Below are 16,096 nucleotides of genomic sequence, written 5' to 3'. Positions count from 1 at the left end.
TAGAGCATATATTAACTCATATATCCTTTTCGGTCGTTTCAATTGTAATTACAATTCATTTTTTAACCTTATTCTTATTAGTCGATGAAGTCGTAGGACTATATGATTCATCAGAAAAGGGCATGATAGTTACCTTTTTCTGTATAACAGGATTATTAGTCACTCGTTGGATTTATTCAGGACATTTCCCATTAAGTGATTTATATGAATCATTAATCTTTCTTTCATGGGGTTTCTCCCTTATTCATATGGTTTACTATTTTAAAAAGCGTAAAAATGATTTAAGCGCAATAACCGCACCAAGTGTTATTTTTACCCAAGGCTTTGCCACTTCGGGTCTTTTAACCAAAATGCATCAATCCGCAATATTAGCGCCTGCTCTCCAATCCCAGTGGTTAATGATGCACGTAAGTATGATGGTATTAGGCTATGCAGCTCTTTTATGTGGATCATTATTATCAGTAGCTCTTCTAGTCATTACATTTCGAAAAGCCATAAAAATTATTGGTAAAAACAATAATTTATTAAATCAGTCATTTTCGTTTGGCGAAATCCAATACATGAATGAAAGAAGCAATGTTTTATTAAACACTTATTTTCTTTCTTCTAAAAATTTTTACAGGTATCAATTGACTCAACAATTGGATCGTTGGAGTTATCGTATTATTAGTCTCGGGTTTATCTTTTTAACCATAGGAATTCTTTCGGGAGCCGTATGGGCTAATGAGGCGTGGGGATCATATTGGAATTGGGACCCAAAGGAAACTTGGGCATTTATTACTTGGACCGTATTCGCGATTTATTTACATACCCGAACAAATAAAAATTTGGAAGGTGTAAATTCCGCACTTGTGGCTTCTATGGGATTTCTTATAATTTGGATATGCTATTTTGGGGTCAATCTATTAGGAATAGGTTTACATAGTTATGGTTCATTTACATTAACATCTAATTGAATTGAATAAAAAGGCTAAGCCTAACAAATACTAAGATAGGACAGCGTATATATAAGAAAACTTATTGTAAGCTGTCAAGAACCTTTTGAATCACTCCACTACTTGATTCAAAAGGTTCTAACAAAAGCCAAAGATGTCTGATTAAAATTCAATTTAATTCTTTTACCTTTTTTTACTTAACTTAAACTTAAGAGAAGAAAAAAGACTTCTTTCTTTTTTTTTTCACTGTACAACGAACAATTTTAAAAATCATAGGATTACTTTTTGATTTTTTGTTTTATTCATCAAAACTATCTATAAAAATAATTATATAGAATAGTTTCGACCTTCTCACCTGATAATGAGAGGACAAAATCCGGATAAATACCAATACCTATTACTGGTAGAAAGATAGAGATCGAAACAAATAACTCTCGTGGTCCAGAATCAAAAAAATAAGAACTTTGAGCATTAAATAGCTTGTATCCATAGAACATTTGACGTGACATAGATAATGAATAAATAGGAGTTAATATCATTCCAATTGACATTACGAAAGTAATTAGTATTTTTGGCATTAAAAAATATTTTTGGCTGGTAATTATTCCAAAAAAGACTATCAACTCTGCAACAAAACCACTCATGCCCGGTAATGCAAGAGAAGCCATCGATAAGATACTGAACATCGTAAATATTTTTGGAATCGGAATAGCCATTCCACCCATTTCGTCGAGATAAAAAAGACGCATTCTATCATAACTCGTTCCTGCCAAGAAAAAAAGTGCAGCACCGATAAATCCATGAGATATTATTTGTAAAATAGCTCCGTTGAGTCCCGTATCAGTTATAGAGCCAATTCCTATAATTATGAAACCCATATGAGATACGGAGGAATAGGCTATTCTTTTTTTTAAATTCCGTTGACCAAGAGATGTTGAAGCTGCATAAATTATTTGCATTGTACCCACTATTATCAACCAGGGAGAAAATATGGAATGAGCGTGGGGTAATAATTCCATATTGATGCGAACTAATCCATACGCTCCCATTTTTAATAAAATTCCGGCTAGAAGCATACAAGTACTGTAATGTGCCTCCCCATGGGTGTCTGGTAACCACGTATGTAAGGGTATAATCGGCGATTTGACAGCAAAAGCAATAAGAAATCCAATATAGAATATGATTTCCAGTGCGACAGGATACGATTGATTAGCTAATGTTTCAAAATTTAATGTTGGTTCATTAGAACCGTATAAACCGATACCCAAAACTCCTATTAATAAAAAAATGGAACCCCCCGCAGTGTACAAAATAAATTTTGTAGCCGAGTACAGACGTTTCTTTCCCCCCCACATGGATAGAAGTAGATAAACGGGAATTAATTCGAACTCCCACATGATGAAAAAAAGTAAAAGGTCTCGAGAAGAAAATGATCCTATTTGACCACTGTACATTGCTAGCATCAAGAAATGGAATAATCGCGAATCTCGAGTAACTGGCCAAGCCGCCAAAGTAGCTAAAGTAGTGATAAATCCTGTCAGTAAAATGGGCCCTATAGAAAGTCCATCTATTCCCAATCTCCAGTAAAAATCAAAAAAATTTATCCATTTATAATCTTCCTCCAGCTGGATTAATGGATCGTCCAATCGGAAATGATAACAAAATGCATAGGTTGTTAGAAGGAGTTCAAATATGCATATACACATAGTATACCACTTAATTAGCTTATTTCCTCTATGAGGAAGAAAGAAAATTAAAGAACCTGCAGATATTGGTAAAACTACAATTATTGTTAACCAAGGAAAATAATTCGTGGTAAAGACAAGATGCACTTGGACCAGAAAAACCCGTGCTCAAAAAAGATTTTTTTTGAGCACGGGTTTTTTCAGTAAAAAAAAAATAAAATGGATTCAAAATGTATTCAAGTGGGGTTTTCGGGAACGTATCAATAAGCTAGACCCATACTTCGAGTTGTTTCATGCCATAAATAAACTCGAGACGCTCAAGAAATCTGTTGGACAAGCGGATTCACATCTCTTACAACCAACACAGTCTTCTGTTCTTGGAGCGGAAGCAATTTGCTTAGCTTTACATCCATCCCAAGGTATCATTTCTAACACATCGGTGGGGCAGGCTCGGACACATTGAGTACACCCTATACATGTATCATAAATTTTTACTGAATGTGACATGGGATCTATAATTTTTTGAACATCATAAAATTTCAATCTAGTAAACTTGTAAATGAATCATTATAGTTAAACACCAGATGAATCAACGATTTACCAGAAATTTTCTAATCAATTTCCTTCGGGATCAACTCATAAGAAAGGACCAAGATACTTTGATTTCTTACGTTTTCGAAAACATGATGTAGATTCCAACATATTGGACATGCTAATTCAAATTGGTGAATCTTATAATTTAATATTATTAATATTACTTATTCAACAAAGTTGATTGATTGATACGCGTTGATTTTCTGTTACGATAAATTGAGGAAACAATAGCTGATCCAATAGCTGCTTCAGCGGCTGCAATAGCTATAACAAAAATTGATAAAATATTTCCTTTTAATTGCCGACTATCAAAAAAATCAGAAAATGTTACAAAATTTATATTAACCGCATTCAGTATAAGTTCAAGACACATAAGGGCCCGAACCATATTTCGACTCGTGATCAATCCATAAATACCGATAGAAAATAAATAGGCACTCAAAACAAGTATATGTTCGAGCATCATTGACCAACTCCTTATCAATTTCGATTCATTTTAATATGAACAATAATTCAACGGATTTGATTGACTAGAATAGAATATAACAAAAAGAATATATTGGAAATATCTCGAATAAACGAATTTCTATTTTATATTTTATACACGAACAAGAATTCAAGGAAAATAGATGCGATAAGACAGAAAAAAGTTTAATTTGGATTGCTTGCTATTCCTAGTTAGAAAGATTTATTACTGACGAGCCACAGCAATTGCACCTATCAAAGCAACTAAAAGAATTAGTGAAATGAATTCAAATGGAAGAAAAAAATCTGTTGCTAAATGAATTCCAATTTGTTGACTATTACTTATCAAATCTTGTTCTATAATTTGGTTTGATCTTGTAGTCCAAATAATCCCGTACCATGATGTATCTAATATAGTAGTAATTAGCGAAACAAGAATACTTGTACAAATCAACGAAGTAAGGCCATTCCCAATGGTCCACAGATTAAAATTTTTATAATATTCTGAACCATTCATGAACATCACAGCAAATAGGATTAAAACATTTATGGCTCCCACATAAATAAGAAGCTGGGCAGCAGCTACAAAATGAGAATTTGAGAGAATATAGAATAAGGATATACAAACAAGAACCAATCCCAATGAAAAGGCAGAAAAAATTGGATTGGTAAGTAATACCACTCCCAGGCCCCCTAATATAAGACCCGATCCCAGAAAAACTAAAAGAAAATCGTGTATTGGTCCAGGCAAATCCATTATATGTAAAATAAGAGATAAATAAATCGAAATGCTTTTCATGATCTTATTGACCCGACCAGGAATTTTTTTTTTATGATACGTTCCTAATTGAATAAAATCCTAATCTATTAGGTGTGAATTGATCTAAGTACAATTATTGTTTCGTTTTTAATTCTTTTTTTTTGTTCGGTTCGAAAGGGTATTTTGTTTTTTGAAACTATATATTTCGAAATAATTACGAATATATTAATAGATTTTCAAGAAAAATGAATTCGAAATTCTTATCAACCAGTTAATTTGTAATTGAATTTTTATTTATTGACCAAACAAAGAGTAAAGGCCTCATTCTTTTAAGTCAAACCAAATATTCTTTTAACTTAAACCAAAACGGAACCTTAAAAGAATTGGAAATTTCTCTTTAATAGAATAGGAGGTTTACTTACTCAGTTTTTCTTTGAGGCGAATTCAAAATTGTTCGAATTGTATAATCGTCAATTACTGACATTGGTAAACGGCCCAAAGCAATTTGATTATAATTCAATTCGTGACGGTCGTAAGTAGAAAGTTCATATTCTTCAGTCATTGATAAACAATTTGTTGGACAATACTCAACGCAGTTACCACAAAATATACAAATTCCGAAATCAATACTGTAATTAAGCAATCGTTTTTTTCTAATATCCGTTTCAAATTTCCAATCAACAACAGGCAGATCTATAGGGCATACACGAACACATACTTCACAAGCAATGCATTTATCAAATTCAAAATGGATTCGCCCACGGAAACGCTCTGATGCGATTAATTTTTCATAAGGGTATTGAATAGTTACAGGTAAACGATTTGCGTGGGATAAGGTAATCATGAAACCTTGACCAATGTACCTTGCTGCTCGGACTGTTTGGTGGCCATAATTCATGAACCCAGTTACCATAGGGAACATATCGTGAATATCTATGAATAATTTTATGTTTGTTTCTTTCTCTTGTTTGAACCAAGTCATGAATCTCGTATTCTTTTTTTCTTTACAGTGAAAGAAGTTGGAAAGAAGTTGTTAATAATAGATTACCGAGAGAAATGGGTAAAAGAAATTTCCATCCAAGATTTAATAATTGGTCCATTCTTAACCTAGGTAAAGTCCATCTTGTTGCGATAGAAATAAACAAAAACAAATAAGTTTTAGCTAATGTAATAAAGATACCAATTGTCGTTCCAAAGATTCCATTCATTTTATTTATTTCAAATAGCTCAGGGACGAATACGTACGGAATGGAAATATTCCAACCCCCCAAGTAAAGAACTGTTACAAATAAGGAAGAAAGTAATAGATTTAGATAGGAAGCAACATAAAATAAACCAAATTTGATACCCGAATATTCGGTTTGATACCCTGCTACTAATTCTTCCTCGGCTTCTGGTAAATCAAAAGGTAATCTCTCACATTCTGCTAGAGAAGAAATTAGAAAAACGATAAACCCTATTGGCTGACGCCACAAATTCCATCCCCAAACCCCATATTTTGATTGCGCCTCAACTATATCAACTGTACTTGAGCTGTTAGATAATTATAGTCGATGATAACATCACTGTTCCCATCGCTAGTCCAAAACCGTACATGAGGTTTTCAACTCATACGGCTCCTCGTGGGTCACAAATAAATTTAAGGACCGAATCAGTATTATTTCTCTTCGTATGGTTGTAGAATAGATAGAGAAAAAATGGATTGGAAGGTCCAAAATTATACCAATGGAATTCTGTCTGCTATATTATGAAGAATAAAAAAAGTGCTTCTGAATTGATCTCGCCCGTTACTAATTTCAATTTTTATTTGTTGAGTAATAACTTAAGCCTTCAATAAAATACTTCTTGTAGAAATATCAATAGATATTTCAACCCATTGTTTTCGATTACGAAAAAAATTAAATATTACATTAGCTCATAAATCATGACACAGATTATATCTCTCTATATATATGAAAGAAAGAATAAAAAAAAAAAAAATATTTATTTTTTATTCTTTCTTTTTCGTTCCTATTCTTCTTTCTGATCTGAGAAAATTACGAATGGGGGCTTAAACTAAAAAATAGTAAAGGATTATTTCGTTCCTGATAGTCATTACTTTAATCGGTGGATAGGAGCATACTCTGGACCGGAATCGTGGGTAGTACTGCCTACTCATTTCTACTAATTTAAAGCCCCAATTAGTATTCTTTTTATGTTATCCAGAAATATCCTTTTTATATAATTTACATAATCTCCATTACTAATCCTTTGTGTATTTTGGTGTTCCTAACCATCCACTCATTTTTTTGTTCAATCCCCCGTTTGGTTTGGCAATACATGTATGGGAATCTATACAAAGGATAGCCAAAACTCTATACGGTTGATCTTTTGAGCCCGCTTCAAGCTAGATTGACTAATCAACCCGTCTTGGGGTAAAGACTTCTTCCACTTATGTTTTCTTCCACTTAACTCTTGTACATAGGAAATGAGATTAAATTTTTTTTTGTTTAATTTACTGCGAATTTATAAGCTGCTTTCTTTCACTCATATATAACTATCTAATTTAGTTTATCAACCTGAAGGATAATAAAATAACGAAGATATCTATTCAATCCATTCAGCTTATTTTATAGAACGAAAGGAATAGGGAAAAGAAAAGTTTATATTTCAACGAATCGCACGTAGAGATATTGATAAAACACATAGAGTTAATGGTATTTCATAACTAATCGATTGAGCAGCAGCTCGCAGACCACCTAAAAAGGAATATTTATTATTTGATCCGTATCCTGACATAAGAAGTCCAACAGGAGCAATACTTGAAATGGCAATCCATAAAAAAATACCGATATTGAGATCGGCTAAAATAAGGCGAGAGCTAAAAGGAATTACTGAAAAACTTAGTAAAATGGATATGACTGCTATAGACGGTCCAATACGGAATAAACGAGTATTTCCTCTAGATGGAAGAATATTCTCTTTGAAAAGCAGTTTTGTTCCATCTGCTAGAGCTTGAAGAATTCCCAAAGGGCCGGCGTATTCAGGCCCAATACGTTGTTGTATTCCTGCAGATATTTCTCTTTCTAACCATACAATTACTAGTACACCTATTGTGATTCCCAATACAAGAGTCAAAATAGGGACAAACATCCATATGATCCCATAGACCTCTTTTAAGGATTCCAATCTGTAAAAGGAATTGATATCTTCTACTTCTGTTGTATAAATTATCATTTCAACGATCAACTTCTCCCATAATGATATCTATGCTACCTAGTATCGTCATAATATCAGCCAATTTCATTCTTTTAACTAACTGAGGAAGAATTTGCAAATTGATAAAACCCGGCGGGCGAATTTTCCATCTCCAAGGAAAACCACTTTGATCTCCTATCAGAAAAATTCCTAATTCTCCCTTTGGGGCTTCCATTCTCGCATAAAGTTCTTGTCTCGGTAATTCAAATGTAGGAGAAGGTTTTTTACTAATGAATCGATATTCAAAATCATTCCATTCTGGATCCCTTTCTCGATCAAAACATCGGATTTCTAAATTCTCATAGGGACCCCCCGGAATTCCTTCCAGGGCCTGTTGAATTATTTTTATGGATTCCGTCATTTCACTGATTCGGACTAAATAACGAGCTAATGAATCTCCTTCTTTTTGCCACTGGATTTCCCAATCAAATTCGTCGTAACACTCATAATGATCAACTTTACGAAGATCCCATTTGATTCCAGAGGCTCGTAGCATTGGGCCGGATAGACCCCAATTTATTGCTTCTTCTCCACCAATAACCCCTACCCCTTCAACTCGTTCTAAAAAAATAGGATTTCGCGTAATAAGTTTTTGATATTCAACAATTCCTGTTAAAAAATAATCACAGAAATCCAAACATTTATCTATCCAGCCATAGGGTAGATCGGCCGCTACTCCTCCGATACGAAAATAATTATGCATCATTCTCATACCGGTGGCAGCTTCGAATAGATCATATACTAATTCTCTTTCTCTGAAAATATAGAAAAAGGGGGTCTGTGCACCAATATCGGCCATAAAAGGTCCAAGCCATAATAGATGAGAAGCTATACGACTCAACTCCAACATAATTACTCTGATATAGCTGGCTCTTTTAGGGACTTGAATATTGCCCAATTGTTCTGGTCCATTTACGGTTATTGCTTCCGTGAACATAGTGGCTAAATAATCCCAACGTGTTACATAAGGCAAATATTGTATAATTGTTCGGTTTTCCGCAATTTTTTCCATTCCTCTGTGTAAATAACCTAATATTGGTTCACAGTCAACAACATCTTCACCATCTAGAGTAACGATGAGACGAAGAACACCGTGCATTGATGGGTGGTGAGGTCCCATATTGACTATCATAAGGTCTTTTTCTGTAGCTGATAGATTCATAAGTTTTTCCTCGATTCATTCTTACATGAATTGTTGAAAACGAAAAGAAGTACATCAAAATGAAAAATATAATAAATCGACTAATTCAATCAAATTAACGATTTTTTGATTCCCGAATATCCAACTCACTAATTAATTCTTTATAACGTATGTTATTTTTCTTTGATAAATAAGACAGAAGCCGTTGACGTTTTCCTAGAATTTTACGTAGACCTCTCTGAGATAAATAGTCTTTTTTGTGCAATTCCAAATGTGAAGTAAGTCTTCGTATCTTATTGGTGAAACTGACTATTTGAAATTCAACGGACCCCTTGTTTTCTTCTTTTTTTTCTTGAAAAATAACTGAGATGAATGAATTTTTTACCATAAAACAAAAATTTCTCTCCCCCTTTTTTTGAATGTGAATTTTACTGATCAGTAATAATAATAATACCATTCATTTTAATATGCACAATGATTTTAAGTTCGTTATGAACTTTATAATTTTTTCAAATAAAATTAATCAATCCGGTTTTCAATCATAATATATGGAAAAATGTACCATTGACGAATTTTCAAACGCGGATACATATGTATCCTTACCATACTGAAACGACTGCCATTATTACTATTAAACCAATAGCGATTCATACAAGCTAAATCTTCTAATCGATAATTGGGCCAAAGAAAGAACTTTAATTTAATTAGTTTCTTTTTATCACTATCAAGATGTTTGTTTTTATTCAAAACTTGACCACAGTTTTTTACATTATTTAAAAATACTGGATTTCTATGCATACCATTTTTATCCCTTGAATTGAAAGAAATTCGAATTCGCAATTCTCTCCGGTGGTTAGGGGATAAAATATTTTCAGGAATAAACAAATCATAATGATTTTTGTCTTTATTTTCAGTCATTTTTTGATGTCTTGCAATGGATTCATCAAAATTATTTTTTTCAATATAGTTTTTTTTTTTTGCGTCTTTTTTTTTTTTTGCGTCTTTGATTAATTTCATGTTTATTTTTATGAACCAATGAAATACTTATAGTTTGATATAGAATAAATTGTCCATCAATTTCTACATACCGGCGAATTGGTTCGATAATCAATACTCCTTTTTTGAGTAGGTATTGATAAGTTAAAAGTAACTTATCCGCCGAATCCATCAAAATATCCAGATTCGTTCCTCCTCTTCTAACAGAGTATAGAAAAGTTTCATTCATATTTATCAGGCCAAGAATGAAAGAATATGCTTTGATATTTTTGATTATTTTTTCATCGAAAGAATCAGCATCCCATCCGAATTGAAAATACAAATACTTTTGTAGGAATAAACGAGCTTCTCTCTTGCTCTCGTCTTCCTTTCTATGTTTTTTTGATTTACCAGAATCTTCTTCAACATCTTTTTCTTGATTGTCTGATTTACCTTTTTCTTGATCTGATTTACCTTTTTCTTGATTGGATGATTTACCTTTTTCTTGATTGGATGATTTACCTTTTTCTTGATTGTATGATTTACCTTTTTCTTGATTGGATGATTTACCATAATCTTCTTCAACATCTTTTTCTTGATTGTATGATTTACCTTTTTCTTGATTGGATGATTTACCATAATCTTCTTCAACATCTTTTTCTTGATTGTATGATTTACCTTTTTCTTCATTGTATGATTTACCATAATCTTCTTCAACATCTTTTTCTTGATTGTATGATTTACCTTTTTCTTCATTGTATGATTTACCATAATCTTCTTCAACATCTTTTTCTTGATTGTATGATTTACCTTTTTCTTGATTGGATGATTTACCTTTTTCTTGATTGGATGATTTACCATAATCTTCTTCAACATCTTTTTCTTGATTGTATGATTTACCTTTTTCTTGATTGGATGATTTACCTTTTTCTTGATTGGATGATTTACCATAATCTTCTTCAACATCTTTTTCTTGATTTGAGAGAACGGATCTAAATTTTCTTTTTTTTTTTGCATCTGATACAAGATCCTCTTTTTTTCCATTAAAATTAAAATTGAAAAGAAGTAGTTTTATTGGTATGATCCATGGTTCAACCTTATATGCATTATATAGTAGCACAAATTCTGGGAAGAACCAAAGTTCCAGATTCGATATTTGATAATTATTAAAATTATTAATCACAGTCTTAATATTTTTCTTACTCTTGGTACTGGTTTTCTTACTCTTGGTACTGGTCTTCTTACTCTTGGTACTGGTATCGACCCAGGACTCAATATCGGTCTTATTTCTAAGACAAAAATTAAGAATTCTCCAATTAAAAAATTTTCTATGCGAAAATTTCCCCGTTTTCCCCGTTTTCCCCGTTAGATAATTATGGATAGGAATATCCCCCAATATATCAAAAAATTTTCGTTTATCCATGTTGTAATTATAAGGAATCTCTTCCCTCTTATTTACTTGTAATGGTGATCCATAAGTATATGAGTCCCTCATATCTTGATATATAATAAATATATATGATAATAAATTATATCTATAGTGTTTTTTAAAATTATCTTTTTTATATTTTTGTTCTTGATTCCGTTTTTGTTCTTGATTCAGTTTATATTCTTGATTCAGTAATGAATTCGCTTGAAAATCATTTTTTTTTTCGTAATGTATTAATCTTTCTTTTTCATCTGAATCCCATTTTGTTAAATCTTTATTTTGAGCCATATAGTGTTGATTGACTCTATTTCGCCATTGTTCTGGTACTAATCTAAGCCATATACTCTGAACTAAATCGTATTGATAATCGTATTGATAATGACTCCTTAACCAGTTTTTCCATTCCTTTATTCCAGAGATTTTTTGTCTTAACCCATAATGATGTTTTAATTGGGAATGAGATATTCCTTGTTCTTCAAAATAATCTTTTATTTCATTTTTAAGAAAAAGAGATGTTCCGTGATATTGAAGGATAGGTTTGAATTTAATAACTTGGGTTTGTGATAATTTGTAAAATACATATGCTTGTGAGAGGGAGGATAAGTCACAAAAAGCTTTTGCATTTTGATTTCTAATATTCGAAAGTGAGTTTTTTATATTTTTTATAGTTGAAATAAAATGAATTGTATTTTTATTTGGTTTATTAATTCTTTCTTGATTTGCTTCATTATTGTAAATGAATTTATCAATCATTTTTTTTGTTGATTCAAGAAAAAGTTGTGGATTGGGTCTTGGAATATTAATGATATATTTAATGATATATAGAAAAATATCTATGTATATCTTTTGAATAAAAAGTTTTATAAATAAATAGAATTTACGGATTAATCGAATATTTCTTCTTTTTAATATTTTCCAAAATTTTTTTGATGATTCTAATTTCTTGTCTTTTATAATTTTTTCTATTTGATTTTTGATTGTGTTTGTTCTCTCAGTCAGATCTTTTATCTTTTTTTCTGTTAATGAATAATTTGTCCGCTCCATAGATTGAATTTGAAGGGATGATTCGTCAATCATCTTATTACTGATTATCGAATCTTTTTTAGTTTCGCCCAAATCTTTTTTAGTTTCGCCCAATTCTTCTCTCAACTCCAAAACTGGATTTCTTTTTGAAAGTTTTTTTATTATTCCCTTTACAAATGGAATTTTTGTTTCTCCTGAGACTTTTCGAAACAATTTTTTTCCTTTTTTAAAAATTTTCCATTTTTCACTTTTTTTTTCTAGTTCGTTAAAAATAGGCTGAAAAAACGAAGGCCGTCTTCGAGGAGGACCGCAAGGTAAGTCACTTTCCAGTCCACAAGCTGTTAAAAAGCAAAAATCATTCTTTTTAACTTTCTTTTTTTTCATTGGATCTTTATGCTTTTTTTTCATTGGATCTTTATGCTTTTTTTTCATTGGATCTTTATGAGAGGGTTTCAGTTTAGATCCGCGCCAAGGTTTCAGGCGAAAAGGATATAGGATCTTGATCTGGATACCTTCTGATAACCAATTTTTTGGAAAGTCTTTTGTGGAGAATTGAAGACCATTATAAGTGCATTTAACATGTATTTCTCGCTTCCAACCCTTGAAATCCGTGGACCACTCAGGAATTTGAAATAATAATATACGGACAATGTTTTTAGCTATTATCAATGAAGGTAATAGAATATATTTTCTAAAAATCGATTGGGCTATTAACATGATGCCCCTTGGTCCTTGACCAAAAAAGACGATATCCCAAAATTCTGCTGCGTCCAGCAGGAAGTCATCTGCCTCTGACTCTTGTCTTCTTTTTTCTTTCTCTTTTTTGTCTCCTTTTTGTATCTCTTCTATGCTTTCTCTTCTTTTTTCTTCCTCTTTGTCTCTTTCTTGTATCTTTTCTATGCTTTCTCTTATCTCTTCGTCTTCTTCTCTTATGTCCTCCTCATTTTCTGTATAATCAGAAATTTGTGATTCTTTGTTTTTCCATATCCAATTTCGAGATATTAGTTTTATCAGCCAAGAAATATCAGAATACAAAGATCTGAACACTCTGAAGAAGAGGCTGTCTACTCTGTCAAAAAAAAGTGGGGAATGCACATTTGATTGAAACAGTTCCCCATTAATTATTTTACGTCTTTGGGCACGCACGGCACCTTTTATTATGTCTCGACGAAAATTCGGTTCTGGCGAATATTCCATCAAAGATAGGTCGTTTTCTATATCGTTTGGTAGAAAAAAATCATCCTTTAACTCCTCCTTAGAAAAAACTATTGCGTACCGGAAGATTCTTGAACGAATTGCATAATCTGTTATCATGTGTTCCTCGCCTCCTCTATGGTGTTGTTCGAAAATGTCGAGTAGTTTGTATGACCATCGAGGAACTTCTTTACTTATTTCTTTTATTCCATTACTTATTTCTTTTATTCCATTAGATTTTTTTATAATTGTTTGATTGTCGGGATTAGTTATAACTATATTGCATAAAAATTTCAAAATTTTGACTCGATCCTCGGAATCGATATTTCCCTGTTCATCTTCTGTTTCTGTCAATAAAGAAAGTTCTTTTTCTGTTGATAATGATTTGAGTGTATCTATTGTCTGTTCATCTTCTGTTTCTGTCAATAAAGAAAGTTCTTTTTCTGTTGATAATGATTTGAGTGTATCTATTGTCTGTTCATCTTCTGTTTCTGTCAATAAAGAAAGTTCTTTTTCTGTTGATAATGATTTGAGTGTATCTATTGTCTGTTCATCTTCTGTTTCTGTCAATAAAGAAAGTTCTTTTTCTGTTGATAATGATTTGAGTGTATCTATTGTCTGTTCATCTTCTGTTTCTGTCAATAAAGAAAGTTCTTTTTCTGTTGATAATGATTTGAGTGTATCTATTGTCTGTTCATCTTCTGTTTCTGTCAATAAAGAAAGTTCTTTTTCTGTTGATAATGATTTGAGTGTATCTATTGTCTGTTCAAATTCGTAATAATCAGTAGCAAGAAGTATAACATGAATCTTATTTATCCAAAACGGATCCGTGTTTGTTTTTTCACTTAAAGGTGAAAACAATTTTTTGATTCTTCCGCGGTAGGGTCCCTGCAAGAAAGGATCATATATTTTAGGCAAGTATTTTATTTTAGTTTCATTATTAGTTTCATTATTAGTTTCATTATTAGTTTCATTATTTCTTTTAGTTTCATTATTTCTTTTAGTTTCATTATTTCTTTTAGTTTCATTATTAGTTTCATTATTAGTTTCATTATTAGTTTCATTATTTCTTTTAATTTCATTATTTCTTTTAGTTTCATTATTAGTTTCATTATTAGTTTCATTATTAGTTTCATTATTAGTTTCATTATTAGTTTCAGTAGTAGTTTCTTCATTATTAGTTTCATTATTAGTTTCATTATTAGTTTCATTATTAGTTTCTTCATTAGTTTCATAATTAGAAAATCGAGTCCTTTTTTCAAGTATGCCCAGATCAAAAGATTCCTTATATAAATATTCCTTATCTAAATATTCGACTCTCTTTATAAACTCCTTACTTAAATTTATTCTTTTTAGTTCATTGATAAAACTCCAATCAGTATACGATTCGTCAGAAAACAATTCTTCTGGTGTGAAAAAATCTATTTGTTTTTGTACCATTTCTCCAAAAGCTGCTAAACTAGGTGGATATGTAAAAGAGATTTTTTCTTTTCCATCACTTCGACATGTATAAAAAAAATATTGTGACATTTCATTTTTTAGAGCATTGTCAAACCGATTATTTTTTATATATCGCCAAGGTCGATTCCGTTGTTTATAATCAAAAATAAGCGTCACAAGAGGTTTTTCAAACCATAATAATTTTTTATATTCTTTTTTTTCTGATATTATTTCTAACTTCGAATTTTCCTGATTCCCATCCAGATAAGAAGTTTCATAAACTGGGCTATTTTTATAGTCGGTCTCTTTCGAAAAAGGGTAATAAGAAAGATTTTCTTTGGTGGATACCTGTTCCTCCCCCCCTTTGGAAATAGTTTCTATTTCTATGTTTGTTTCTTCCTCCCTTTCCTCCAATTCCTTCAATTCCTCCAATTCCTGCCCTTTTCTTCGGCTTTGATGAATTCCTGTCAGTTTCTTAGTCAGCATGTGTGACGGTTTTCTACCTATAGAGTAAAGACAGGTAATAAAAAAGAGAAGAGTAAAGATTCGAGGAATAGACTTTGTAAGTTCGAATATAAGATGCCTATTAGATCGAATAACTATATAATACCTAAGAAAAGTCCTTTTTTGTATCCAGGCTAATACCACTCCAACCCATTTCATTAATAAAATTTTTTGTATCCAGACTAATACCAATCCAACCCATTTCATTAATAAAATATGACCAATTAAAAAACCAACAAAACTACTTATTACAAATAACATATTGGTGTTGTATCGAAACATATAAATGTTGACTAATCTGGCTAACATTGGACTTGGTAAAATGAAATGGTTGACTAATTGAAAAATTAAATTATGCAGGAATACACATTGAATCCTAAGATTACGCATTGAATTTCCGGCAGTCTCTCCTGCATAATAATCAAAAAAATCAAAATAGTCTTTGTCATTGTTCCAGAAGTAATAAAACCAAAGATACGGTAGAACTAGGACATTTAGTAGATGAGGTCTAATCAATGCTAAATGCAGAGGCTCATAGTAGATCGATATGAACAGCATGAGCTGTCCCATAAGAAAGCCAGTTGTTGCTGCTGCCCTCTTCTCGTTTCCTTCTTCTCCTTGTTCCATAACCCAAGTTTGTACAAGGAGGAGATAAGAGGGACCTAGGGATAATGTGGTCAGAAATCCATAATAGAGTCCGACCACAAGGACTGA

The 16,096-nt window shown here is 31.7% G+C and overlaps 1 protein-coding gene across 1 annotated transcript; it reads right to left on the bottom strand.

Annotated features, from left to right (window-relative positions):
• Positions 1 to 4,604: 4,604 nt before the first annotated feature.
• LOC149508893 (NAD(P)H-quinone oxidoreductase subunit H, chloroplastic) lies at positions 4,605 to 10,143 on the bottom strand. Its single transcript, XM_089757795.1, has 2 exons — positions 7,103 to 10,143; positions 4,605 to 5,982 (listed from the first exon to the last, which is right to left on the bottom strand). The coding sequence occupies exon 1, from the start codon at positions 8,836 to 8,838 to the stop codon at positions 7,657 to 7,659; it is 1,182 nt and encodes a 393-aa protein (XP_089613921.1). The 5' UTR covers positions 8,839 to 10,143; the 3' UTR covers positions 4,605 to 5,982; positions 7,103 to 7,656.
• Between the last annotated feature and the right edge of the window lie 5,953 nt (positions 10,144 to 16,096).

This window comes from Durio zibethinus, unplaced genomic scaffold (genome assembly GCF_047325235.1).
Source record: "Durio zibethinus cultivar Kanyao isolate XHJ-2024 unplaced genomic scaffold, ASM4732523v1 HiC_scaffold_290, whole genome shotgun sequence".
Taxonomy (NCBI): Eukaryota; Viridiplantae; Streptophyta; class Magnoliopsida; order Malvales; family Malvaceae; genus Durio; species Durio zibethinus.
The sequence above is the reverse complement of the archived record's forward strand: the minus strand, read 5'-3'. Positions and strand labels throughout refer to the sequence as shown.